Consider the following 13,407-nt stretch of genomic DNA (forward strand, 5'->3'; position numbering starts at 1 on the left):
GTTATTTGAAAAGAAACCGTTGAATGTTGCAAAGGATAATTCTGCACTCCCAGCAGGGCACTATGGTTGCAAGGAACATGGTGAGAATCAGTGCTACTATCTTTGACGCATGCCCTCTGAGTGTGCTGCCCCATTGAGAGTACACAAAATCAGCCCTACAGAGCACCAAGGTCACCAAAATAAGAGTTACAATTGAGATTTAAAATAGTTTGCAACATGTTATTTTGAAACATGATTTCCTTCTTTAGGATGACCTGTAAAATCTAATTAACCTCGATCTCTCGGTGAAGCAGTTCGGAATTGTTAAGATCTTTTCACCTTACTGATCTGGCTACATCACAACTTTTGAGTGACCACTTAAGACAAAAGTTTTAAAAAAAATGCATCACACAAAGGGTCACATCAAACATCTTATGTTGTTGCACAGAGTTATTTGTTAGATTACCTTGTTCATAAATTGCGAGTTTTTAAAAAGTAATAAAACTGCACAAAGCTTGTGAAAGAACAAAGACTTACAGACATGTAAGAGCGAGTTCCCACAAAGGAATTTGCCATTGAATCAATCAGCTGACCGCTTACTCCAAAATCACAGAGCTTTATCTCACCACGAGAATTCACCAAGATGTTGGATGGCTTCACATCTGAAATAAAAAGGCAACATAACTGAGGAAATGAAAGTGCAGCCATTTTGGCACCATTTACATCCCTCACTGCCTACTTTAAACAGACAATTAATTTGGTTTTATATATTCTTTAAAGGAATACTCAAGGGAACTCTCACAAGAGCATCAATGTAAGTAAAATGCTGAAGTATTTCAACCTGCATTTGAAATTTTCACCACTGACTTTCCCCATTTATTAGGATACTTGTCATAGAGACTACCCTGTGCTTATTTTTGGAGTATTGCATCACTTGCAAAACTGATGCAACAGACGAAAATAACAGGCAGGAAAAGGCAATCTGGTCCACCGAGCCGATCGTAATGCATGTAGCACCACCATTAAACACCCCCCTGCCCACCTGACCCCTGGAAGAGGCAAAAAACAGATTAAAAAACCAAGAGAAATTAGGGGAAGAAAATCAGGAAAATTACTCCCTGCCCAGAATAAATTGAAAACTAGTCCTGGAGACCACATCTTTATATTGCCTGGTATTTCAGCTACCTTTGTACGACACCCATACCTCGGGAGCCTCTTATCAACATGGGCAGACCTTGACGACAAGATTCAACACCGCTTCCAGTGCGCCAGCGCAGCCTTCGGCTGCCTGAGGAAAAGTGTGTTTGAAGACCATGTCCTCAAATCCACCACCAAGCTCATGATCTACAGGACTGTAGTAATAACCGCCCACTGTATGGCTCAGAGACATGGGCCACGTACAGTAGACACCTCAATTCCCTGGAGAAATACCACTAATGATGTCGGAGCAAGATCCTACAAATCCCCTGGGAAGACAGGCGCACCAACGTTAGCATCCTGGACCAGGCCAACATCCCCAGCAGTGAAGCACTGACAACACTTGATCAGCTCCGCTAGGCAGGCCACATCGTTCACATGCCAGATACGAGACTCCCAAAGCAAGCGCTCTACTTGGAGCTCCTTCGCAGCATGCGAGCCAAAGGTGAGCAGAGGAAACATTACAGGGACGCCCTCAAAGCCTACCTGATAAAGTGCAACATCTCCACTGACACCTGGGAGACCCTGGCCAAAGACCGCCCTAAGTGGAGGAAGTGCATCCGGGAGGGCGCTGAGCACCTTGAGTCTAATTGCCGAGAGCATGCAGAAATCAAGCGCAGGCAGCGGAAAGAGCGTGCGGCAAACCTGTCCCACCCACCCCTTCCCTCAACCACTGTCTGTCCCACCTGTGACAGGAACTGTGGCTCTCATATTGGACTGTTCAGCCACCTATGGACTTATTTTTTTTTTTTTTTTTTAAAAGAGTGGAAGCAAGTCTTCCTCGATTCCAAGGGACTGCCTATGATGATGATGACATGGCATCAACGTGCCAAAGATGAATACTAACTGGACACGATGCTGGGAAGTTGTTAAAAATACAACTTTTAGTTTAGTACTCTGCTCACAGTTGAAGCTGCGGGAAGCAAGACCTGGTGGCAAGATTCATCTCTCTCCTGCCTCCTACCAGGAAACATCATAGGTTCATTTTTAAATTTACCTCAAAGACTGCCAAATGTAAGATCACTTCCACCGAGGGAATAAGAGGATCACCTCGACACGGTTTGGTGGGGCTCTGCATGATGCTTGGGCTTGCGTAGTTTTGTCCGAGGGGCTGTGCACCACATTAGAGATTCGCAAACACTCTCCCTTTGACATTAGCCAACTGCTACCCTTTGTCACTCTTCACACAGCTATTTATTTTGTTAAGCTGCATCGCAGTCAGTTCAGCGTTTCTAACAGAATGCAAACAGCCAAACAATCCGAGAAATCAAGTCAAAGTTGGCATTACTGAAAGCTCTCATTATAAAACCGGTTTCAGGGTTATACTTACTTAGTGCATCACAAGAAACAAAGCTGACGGCTGAAATCTAGGGATTTACTACGACTGTAAAAATTTAGATAGTGTTTTGTTCTCAACTTCATAGTTAAAGCAAAACGAACAAACACAAGAATGTAGACCTAATCTCCATCTCACCTCTGTGCATGATTTGATGCTTCTCTCTTAAATATGCCAACCCTCTTAGGACCTGCAGAACAAATGCCATTAAAAAGCATGTTAAGTGTCATTGTGTTTATTACGTACAGGTTTTTAATACTACGGAATTATCTAATAGTGACATCATATTTTTGTATTTGGTAAAAAAGTTAGAAATGTTGACTGATGACCCTCCTGTGAAGCACCTTTAAAGGCGCTTTTTAAATGCAAACTGTTGTTGGGTACTACATTTCGACTAGGACAAGCAACAGTCAGAACTTTAAAAAAAAATGCTTTACTCCCCTCAAGTTCCCCTCCTTACTAGAGAGATTGGGAGAAATCAGCCCTCACTTCTGGTTTTTGAAATCGGGAGGTGCACTTTGACCTCCTTCTGGCCAGTTCGCCCACCCGCGCCCCCCTGCCCCCCACCCAAACCACCACAGCTGACACTGGTACAAACTAAAAACAGAAAAACACACAGGGGGCAATCCATGTACAATAAAAGTATGTGAATTAAAAAACACACAGAAAAGAGGGAGAAGAAAACTGCAAAAGCAACAGTACAAAATTAAAGCAGAACACAAGCAAAACATGGTGGACCTGCCGAGCACGAGGAGAGAAAAAGAATGGTGGGGAATCAAATGACAAAGGACAAGGGGTTCAACCCCAGGCTTCATAACCAAAGTCCAATGACAGGTCATCAGAGTTGCGTTAAAACCTGCATTTAGTGCAAGTGGGCAACAAAACCATTCGGGAAATGTTAATTTTCCAGTGATCATAACTTGTCACCCAAGTGTTTGTGCCTAATGGCCTGAACAGAGTAACCAGATTCAGCATTTTGATTAAGTGCTGAACTGCAGAACGTGGCAATATAAATATATTTCCTTATACAGACGTATTTGCAAAAAGGCATGCTCAACGACTGCTCTATTCAGGCAAAGGATAGAGATAGTCATTTCATTTAAAAAAAAAATGCAAAGATTATAGGCTTAGACAATAGACACCACCCTCATGGCAGCACTGGTATGCAGTAATAGGAACACGTTATCATGCAAGCATGGCAACTGGGTACTAAAATGGGACGACACATACAGCTTTGAACAAGTTAAGCTGATGAGTATATTAATAGGCAAGTTTCATGTTTTTTTAAAAATTAAAAGGTGATTTTACTTTCCTGGAAATGCAATATTATACAAATTCTTCAAGGTTCAACTTCAAATGAGATGCAATTATTTGCTAAGCCAACTAAGGCAATCAATCATATGTGTCATTCACTGTTGCTATTTGGCATAGGGAATTCTTTATGGCAAAATACTTATCTTCAATTCAAGATAAAGCTATTATGAAATTAAGATTAGTTCTGCCTTCCCAAAATGAGAACACAGAACTACAAACTATGTTCCCATTAACCCTTTGAGGACTGCAGCCATTCTTTGGCAACACAGCTCAAAAGGAACAGTTTATAGACACAAGGATTCGGGAATGTGGAACACCAGCTCAGGCTGTCCAAATCATGCGTACATTGCATATTTTGTAGGTTTTTCTAAACCTACTTTATTCCATCGGAAATGCATTCCAGATGTTATATGAAAGATCTAAATCCCAAGAGAAAGTATTTCAAATGATTAAAACATTAGATTACACTGTTGCAGGAGAGAGCAGGTAAGTTGTAGGCATATAGTGAGAAAGAGGAGACGGTGCACATAATAGCCAGTAACTTCCAGCTCCCAAGGGCCTGCATTTATAAACACCATTTATCCCCAATTTCAAAGCTTCACATGGTCTAACTGTAGGTGCCACTGTAGAGTACTGAGATCTGCACTAGAGGGCAGACTAAAGCCAATAATGAACTTTAAAGTACAGTAAACTAAGAAATCTTTGTCACAGCTCTGAAGGTATACAGGATATCAAAAATATAGGTTGCATCATAGAGTTCAAAACTATACTAGACATTTTGATTAAAAATCCTTTAAACACAGCCAATATGGTGGCACCGAGTGTGAACTGTTGCTGGTTCCAACGCAGTTTGCTCAGTTTCTAAAGTGAAAAGCAGGGGTTGGAGTAGCTCCTTGCCTAGATAGTCCCAGGTGGCTCCTGGCTGCCAGCGATAAGGGGTAGCGACGGCAGTCGGGAGCAGGTCATGCCATACATTTGCCCGCTCAGTTAGACATGTCTGGCAAGGCAGACAAAGACAGCAATAACTTACAGAAGTTGGGACTTAGCAAAAAATAGAACAAGTCATGGTTCACAATCTTGTTCTCCCCTTATTTTTCTTTTCAATCACATGTGTGGCACTATCGACTGCTCGAACATGCTCAGGTTTTGCGAGGATAAAATTATATTTGCCTGCCTCTGGCATAAAGGGTCCACAAATCAAATCTAAAATTAAAGAAACAAGAAGGTAGCCGCTACATGCGGATTTGAATATCTAAAGCTCCACACTAAATTCCGACTTGTAATGTTTCCACGCTGGATTGGAAAATGAGAGACAGTAGACCAGGAACTTCCACATCGACAGATTAAGTTGAGAGATAGGGCTGCAAAGAAATGGCATGTGCGAATTTGGACACTCAGTTATAGTCTGCAGGTGGATCAAAGAAGTGAGTTTAACATTACTACAGTGCACCCTTCACCTTCCCACCCTACATGCCCAAGTGATCATTCCTGATGTCTGAGTGTTGGTAAGCTATCTGATTGTAGGGACAGAGTAACAAATCCTCTCATGTGGCATCCACAAGCTTGATTGTCGTTGGGTAGCAGTCCAAAGCAGGAGCTCTGGATAACTTTATTCCTCCTTTCTCACCTCGGGGGTGTAAGATGAGACCATGCAGTACCCAACTGCTGGCCTAGCCAAGACCAGCTCATTAAACTCAGAAGAAACTGGAGCCCTTGTGATCCAGGTGGCCTAGTATTATAGTGGGCATCACTTCTATCCAATGGGCCACTGGGAGAAACTCATCTGACAGTAACCTACGAGATGTTCCAAAGGTGCGGCTTATTCAGACATCAATGATCACACGCAGGTGCTAAGACAAAGGTATGTCCTAGACTTTCACCCACAGGTAGATGCCAATCACATCAGCTCCAAGTGCAGGCGGGTAGTTCATCCTGAGGGAGGGAAAATTATAAGACCCACCTTGTTGTGTCTGGTTTAAGTCATCATCATAGGCAGTCCCTCGGAATCGAGGAAGACTTGCTTCCACTCTTAACATCAGTTCTTAGGTGGCTGAACAGTCCAATACGGGAATTACAGTCTCTGTCACAGGTGGGGCAGATAGTCGTTGAGGGAAGGGGCGGATGGGGCTGGTTTGCCGCACGCACTTTCCGCTGCCTGCACTTGATTTCTGCATGCGCTATTCGACGAGACTCGAGGTGCTCAGCACCCTCCCAGATGCGCTTCCTCCACTTAGGGCGGTCTTTGGCCAAGGTCTCCCAGGTGTCAGGGGGATGTCGCACTTTATCAGGGAGGCTTTGAGGGTGTCCTTTTAATGTTTCCGCTGCCCACCTTTGGCTCATTTGCCGTGAAGGAATTCCGGGTAGAGCACTTGCTTTGGGAGGTGGCATAGGAACGCACTGGGACTAAACTGCACGTGGTATGAAAGGATGAGGGCAACACCAAAATAACTTATATCAGAAAGAGGTGACCCTATAACATCAGGATGCTAACATAAGAACATAAGAAATAGGAACATGAGTAGGCCATACGGTCCCTCGAGCGTGCTCAGCCATTCAATAAGATCATGGCTGATCTGATCATGGACTCAGCTCCACTTTCCTGCCCGCTCCCCATAACCCCTTATCATTTAAGAAACTGTCTATTTCTGTCTTAAATTTATTCAATGTCCCAGCTTCCACAGCTCTGAGGCAGCGAATTCCACAGATTTACAACCCTCAGAAGAAATTTCTCCTCATCTCAGTTTTAAATAGGCGGTCCCTTATTTTATGATGCCCCCTAGTTCTAGTCTCCCCCATCAGTGGAAACATCCTCTCTGCATCCACCTTGTCAAGCACTCTCATAATCTTATACGTTTCGATTAGATCACCTCTCATTCTTCTGAATTCCAATGAGTAGAGGATCAACTTAACTCAACCTTTCCTCATCAGTCAACCCGCTCATCCCCGGAATCAACCTCGTGAACCTTCTCTCAACTATCTCCAAAGCAAGTATATCCTTTCATAAGTATGGAAACCAAAACTGCACGCAGTAACCTAGATACAATTAAAGTTGTTTCCAAGTGTTAAAAAAAAACTTTAAAAAAATATAGAAAAAAGACAAATTTCCATGGATTATAGATTAGAATGATGAATTACATTTTCCATAATATATTAAAAAAATGTTTGCTCATATCACACTTCTAACTCCACATTAATACACTTACCGCTATGCTGACTTTCCCCAGGATTTCCTCTGGAATTCTCCTAGCTTCCTTCAGTACCTGGTCCAGAGAGCCACCATCCTGAAAGGAAGAGAGAAGTGGAAAAGAAAACGTGAAACATTAAAAAAAAACTACACAAGATTGAGATGATTTGCACGAGAGCTGTAATCTTCTCCTTGGTCCAGCCTTAAATATTGTAGAGCTGGTAAATACCATACATGAATAACTGTGCAAATCAGCACTTCATGTCAGTTCAACCTCTGCAGGCTGCAAAAATGCTGTTACCACAAATGTAACTGGCTCCATTGTACGATGGCATGGCTGGCTAGAATAAGGCAGCGGATGACTCGGGTTCTTCAGCTTTCCCCTCACCGTACTCTCTCATGGTGCCTGGTGTAATGAGCCGCTTGAAATGTTCACCAACCAAGGCAGATGGATCCGTACAACAGGCAGCTTGGAGACACAAAAGGCTGCACCATTCCTGCCCCTCAGTACTCTACTCTAAATAGGGCATAACATGGCTTCAAAGCAAAAGAAAATAACTATTTTCCAATAAATTGCTGCCAAATAAAGATCTAAAAAAATTACACTGTAGAGTTTAAACATATATACTCATATATTTCTACTCCTTAGTCGCCAGATGGCAAAATTGATTTACAAATGTAGAATTAAAATGAATGATGAGAAAATGCTTTTCACTATGTTAAAGGCAGTGAAGTCTACTTGCAATGTGCTCTCTCTTCCACTCTGTAAAGTAGTGTCTAGCATCATAAATTAGAAGTCCTCTTGTACCTCCCCTAAAATGGCCATCAGTCACAAGTCTAGACAGGGACCATCACAGGCTTCTTCACTGTGGATGTATCATGGCCAAACAAAATTCTGTCTGAGCTATGACACTGGCACAGACACACATTTCAGCAATGATCGCAGAAAGGCCATCAGGAACAGGCGCAGGAAGCTGGCTGATTTTGTCTCCCTTTCCCAGCCTGGAAGTTCAATGATCAATGGTATCGCCCAATCCCCCCACCCCCCAATGTGCTGACTGAGGTTATCGAGAATAAAAGAGTAAGTTTTGGCCTCAGCCTGAAGCTCTTTTCAGTTTAGAGATTGAAATTAGTTTTAAGGAGGCTAATTTTGTAACTTTACATTGTTGGAAGTTTTAAAACTGTCATTAAAACTGCTGAACACACCAAAATACTGTGCTTTTTGATATACAAAATGCACCCTCTAGTAGTTGACAAATACAATGCCAAGGGGAGAGTTCCGAAACACCTGCAATGCTACTCCAGAACTTCGATTACCAATTTAACTATCTTAGAACCGAGGTATTTCTTCTCTGAGGGTTGTAAATCTGTGGAATTCACTGCCTTAGAGTACTGTGGAAGCTGGGACATTGGATTTAAGACAGAGATAGACAGTTTCTTAACTGATAAGGGAATAAGGGGTTATATGGGGAGCGGGTAGGGAAGTGGAGCTGAGTCCATGATCGGATCAGCCATGATCATATTAAATGGTGGAGCAGGCTCGAGGGGCCATATGGCCTACTCCTGCTCCTATTTCTTATGTTCTTATAAAGCAAGAATACCCGTGCTGCAACATTAAACTCAAATATAAAGAAAGACTTGCATTTCACGACCTCGGGACGTCCTAAAGCGCGTTACAGCCAAATGAAGTACTTTTAAAGTATCGTCCCGGTTGTGATGCAGGGTGTAGCAAGAGCAAGCCCAGCCCAGGGCAACGCTCCACACATTCCCACAGTACTAGCACTTTTTATTTTGCTGTTACTGAATTGGTTGTGAACAAACGCGGCTGTTCTTCTTGTAAACACGTGATCAACAATGTGGGCCCTCCCACGAGTCAGAACAGGCCAGGGGAGAGTTCTGGGCATGTGCTTTAACCAGAGAAAGACGCAAAGCTGAAAAGGTTGCACGTGCTGCGCATTGAAATGTGGCAGCAAAGAGGAAAAGTAGCAACACATTTTCATGTGATAAGAAAACATTAATACAGATCGAGCTTTTCAAAAGTAACAATTCCAGAGGCAGAATTGTTACCGATTTGAAAAACTAGATTCACTAAACAATGGACATTATGTGGAGTCAAGAATGGTTCTCTTACAAGTCTTAGAGATTATAATAAACACACACAAACTATTATCTGACACCGATCTGTTTCGAACTCTTGAAAAAATTGTAACACCACTTTTTCCAGGTAAAGGCTTAGTCAGAAAGCAGTTCTCACATGCTTCCTCCAAGGCACATTGTAGAGATTTGATTTGGAGAGATTACAGTCAGATTAGGAATATAACATTTACATTTATCAATATTTGATAATATTAGTAATATTTGAACAGTGACCTGAACCCAACACCAGAACGAAAGAATTTTAAGAAAGCGATTAGAAAAAATTCTTCGCAGTCCTCCCCTTGCTGCCCCCTCCCCCTCCCCCCCCCCCCATAAGATTCCAGCTTTTGTTCCCCTGGGCTCTGGGCACCTTGCAGTGTATCACCCAGGTATTCGCTGCTAATGGGAGAGCCCTAACGAGTGCCAGCAAACTGTACTACAGAGTGGGGAAGAGAGGTGGGGAAAAGGCCAGGATGACCACCAAGATAAATTCTGGCCTCACTCGGCATCCAGTGTTATGTTCAGAATAACTCCACAAGACTGTGTGCTGTAAGCTCAAACTGATGTGACCTTAGTCTCTTTAATCAAACTCCAGAGTGAAGCAGCATGGCAGACAACCTTTTATACTTGCTTGCATGAGGTGTGCAGGTGACCCTTGGGTCTCCAACAGGTGCGCCCCCTGGTGGCAAGTCTTACACTATTATAAAGTTTACATACATAACATCACTCCCCTCGCAAAGTTTTAGATACAAGTTATTTACAAGTTGAGGCGATTCGGGGCTCTGCGTTCCCGGGTTGATCGCCTGAGTTGAAGTCCTGGCCTGGGTGAGTTGGTCGGACCATTGCTGCACTGCGATGTGGCTGGTCTGATCGGACTGTCGGGCACGGTGGGTTCATCCTCGTGATTGACCGCGAGGTCGATTGCTGGTTGGCTGTGTGTGGGTGGATCAATGATGGTAATATCCTCTTCAAACTGTTCTTGGTTGTCAATGAATCGCAGTTTGCTCTGATCCAAATGCTTTCTGCACGTTTGTCCATTCAGAAGTTTGACAACAAACACTCTATTCCCCTCCTTGGCTAAAATAGTGCCAGCAACCCATTTGGGACCATGACAGTAGTTAAGAACAAAAACAGGGTCGTTAACCTCAATGTCACGCGATACAGCCGAGTGATCATGATACATGTTATGCCGGTGACGCCGGGTTTCTACATGATCATTGCAATCCAGGTGGACTAAGGAGAGCCTGGTTTTGAGTGCTCTCTTCATTGACAATTCTGCCGGGGGAATCCCAGTAAGCAAGTGGGGTCACTTCCAGTAGCTGAGCAGAACCAGAGATAACCGGGTCTGCAGGGAACCATCCAGCATGTGTTTCAAGCTTTGCTTGATAGTTTGGACTGCCCGCTCCGCTTGACCGTTGGATGCGGGCTTAAACGGGCAGCCAGACATGTTTGATGCCATTGCGGGTCATGAACTCGTTGAATTCCGAGCTGGTGAAACATGGTCCATTGTCACTAACAAGGACGTCGGGCAAACTATGGGTGGCGAACATGGCCCGGAGGCTTTCAATGGTGGCAGTGGACATAAATGATGACATTATTACAGATTCAATCCATTTAGAGTAAGTGTCCACTGCTACTAGGAACATCTTTCCTAGGAAGGGGCCAGCGAAATCTACGTGGACCCTGGATCACGGTTTGGAGGGCCATGACCACAGACTCAGTGGGGCCTCCTTTGGTGCATTGCTCAACTGTAAGCAGGTGTTACATTGGTGTATGCATGACTCCAATTCCGAGTCAATGCCGGGCCACCAAACGTGCGACCTGGTGATAGCCTTCATCATGACTATACCTGGGTGGGTAACTGTGTAAGTCACATATAAACGTTTCCCTGCCTTTTTTTGGCAAAACCACGCGATTCCCCCATAGGAGACAATCCGATTGGATGGACATTTCATCCTTACGTTGATAAAAACGGCTTAATTTCGCCTTCCATTTCCCCGGGAACAGCCAACCAGCTCCCATTAAGGATGCGTTTTTTTTTAAACTAGTGATAGCACAGGGTCCTGGCTAGTCCAGGTTCTGATCTGGCGAGCTCTTGCCCTCAAAAACATCCATTACAAGAAGCAAGTCTGCGGGTTGCCATTTCCACCCCGGTAGTGAGCAATGGCAGCCGACTGAGGGCATCAGCACAGTTCTCAGTGCCTGGTCTGTGGCGGATTACATAGTCATACGCAGATAATGTTAGTGCCCATCTTTGGATGCGGGACGAAGCATTGGTGTTAATACCTTTGCTTTCTGAAAACAGCGAAATGATCAGTTTATGGTCGGTTTCGAGCTAGAACCGGAGTCCAAATAGGTATTGGTGCATTTTCTTAACCCCGTATATGCATGCTAAAGCTTCTTTCTCAATCATACCGTCGGCTTTTTCAGCCTTAGATAAATTTCTGGGTGCATATGCAACCGGTTGCAGTTTGCCCGACACATTGGCTTGCTGTAACACACAACCGACCCCGTACGAAGATGCATCACAAGCTCGTACTAAACGTTTACACGGGTCATACAATACAAGTAGCTTGTTAGAACAAAGCAGGTTTCTGGCCTTATCGAAGGCTGTCTCTTCATATTTACCTCAAACCCAGTCGTCACCCTTAGGTAGCAATAAATGCAAAGGTTCCAGCAAAGTGCTCAACCCGGGTAGAAAGTTACTAAAATAGTTGAGGAGTCCCAGGAACGAACGCAGCTCCGTCACATTCTGTGGTCTGGGTGCATTCTTGATGGCCTCCATCTTGGAGTCCGTGGGTCTGATGTCATCTGCCGCAATCTTCCTCCCCAAAAATTTGACCTCTGGCGCCAGGAAAAAACACTTGGAGCGTTTCAGCCCGCGTCCCACTCTGTCCAATCGCTTTAGAACCTCTTCCAGGTTTGTACAAGTGTTCAGTGGTGTCACGACCAGTGATCAGGATCTCGTCTTGAAACACAATGGTGCGCGGAACCGATTTCAGCAGACTCTACATGTTCCACTGGAAGATGGCAGCAGCCGTGCAAATCCCAAAGGGGCATCTATGGTATATGAACAGTCCTTTGTGTGTGTTGATGCACGTCAATCTTTTCGAAGATTCAGCCAGATCCTGTCATGTAAGCAGAGGTTCGATCCAGCTTGGTGAACGCCTTCCCCGGCTAACATTGCGAACAGGTCCGCCGCTTTGGGTAGTGGGTACTGGTCCTGTAAGGGTTGATTGTTACTTTGTAGTCTCCGCAGATTCTGACCGTGCCATCGCTTTTCAACAACGGAACAATTGGACTGGCCCACTCGTTGAACTCAATTGGCGATATAATTCCCTCTCGTTAAAGTCTGTCCAGTTCGATTTCGACTTTCTCACGCATCATATATGAAACCGCTCGGGCCTTGTGATGAACGGGCCGTGCATCGGGGACTAGATGGATCTGCGCTTTGGCGCCTGTGAAGTTGCTGATGCCTGGCTCAAATAGCGATGGAAATTTGTTTAGTACTTGAGTGCAAGAGGCGTCATCGACTGAAGACTGCGCTTTGATGCCATCCCAGTTCCATCAGATCTTTCCTCGCCAGCTTCTGCTGAACAGCGTTGGGCCATCGCCTGGTACAATCCATAGTAATAAATCATGCACAGTTCCATCGTACAATACCTTCACTGCCGCTCTGCCAATGACTGGTATAAGCTCTTTGGCGCAGCTTTGTATGAATCGGGCTTAGTGCCTTGTTGTCCCACAGTTTCTCAAAAGCCTTCTGGCTCATAATTGACTGACTCGCCTCCGTATTCAATTCCATGGAAACTGGAATGCTGTTTAATTTGACTTTCAACATTCTTAGAGGGCTTTTGGTGGTGAAGATGTACACCCCATACACTTCCTCTTCTGCCTCGGGTTGAGTTGCCTCTCTTACTCGTTCAGCGTGATCCGCGCCAGATCGGACATCTGCTGCCGACTTTGCCATGTGGTGAGTCGCAGCACGTTTGCACATTCGCTGGAAGTGCCCCATTGTTCTGCAGCCTTTGCACACGTAGTGCTTGAACCGACATTGATGGGCTCCATAATTACCCCCGCAGCACCAACATGGTGTTAATGGATTTGCATTCACGCCCCGCGGCGGACTCGGAGTCATCCTAGGTCTGGTCTCTGCAGGCGTGTAGATCCTGCCATGTACTGTTCTGCCTGCTGAAGGTATTATTTTACTCACCGTACTTGCCGGTGATCTTCGATGCTGAGAAGATATCGGATTAGTGTT

General features: G+C 44.5%; 1 protein-coding gene across 2 annotated transcripts in view; it reads right to left on the reverse strand.

Annotated features, from left to right (window-relative positions):
• Positions 1-13,407, reverse strand: part of LOC139228717 (dual specificity mitogen-activated protein kinase kinase 2) — a 96,334-nt gene that overhangs the window by 35,935 nt on the left and 46,992 nt on the right. For both annotated transcript variants that reach the window (XM_070859994.1, XM_070859995.1), the window contains exons 4-6: positions 7,030-7,107; positions 2,651-2,702; positions 517-641 (exon numbers count right to left, since the gene is read on the reverse strand). In XM_070859994.1, the coding sequence (XP_070716095.1) occupies positions 517-641; positions 2,651-2,702; positions 7,030-7,107 (255 nt within the window). The remainder of the gene's footprint in view (positions 1-516; positions 642-2,650; positions 2,703-7,029; positions 7,108-13,407) is intronic.

Source organism: Pristiophorus japonicus, chromosome 18 (assembly GCF_044704955.1).
Source record: "Pristiophorus japonicus isolate sPriJap1 chromosome 18, sPriJap1.hap1, whole genome shotgun sequence".
In the NCBI taxonomy this organism is placed as follows: domain Eukaryota; kingdom Metazoa; phylum Chordata; class Chondrichthyes; family Pristiophoridae; genus Pristiophorus; species Pristiophorus japonicus.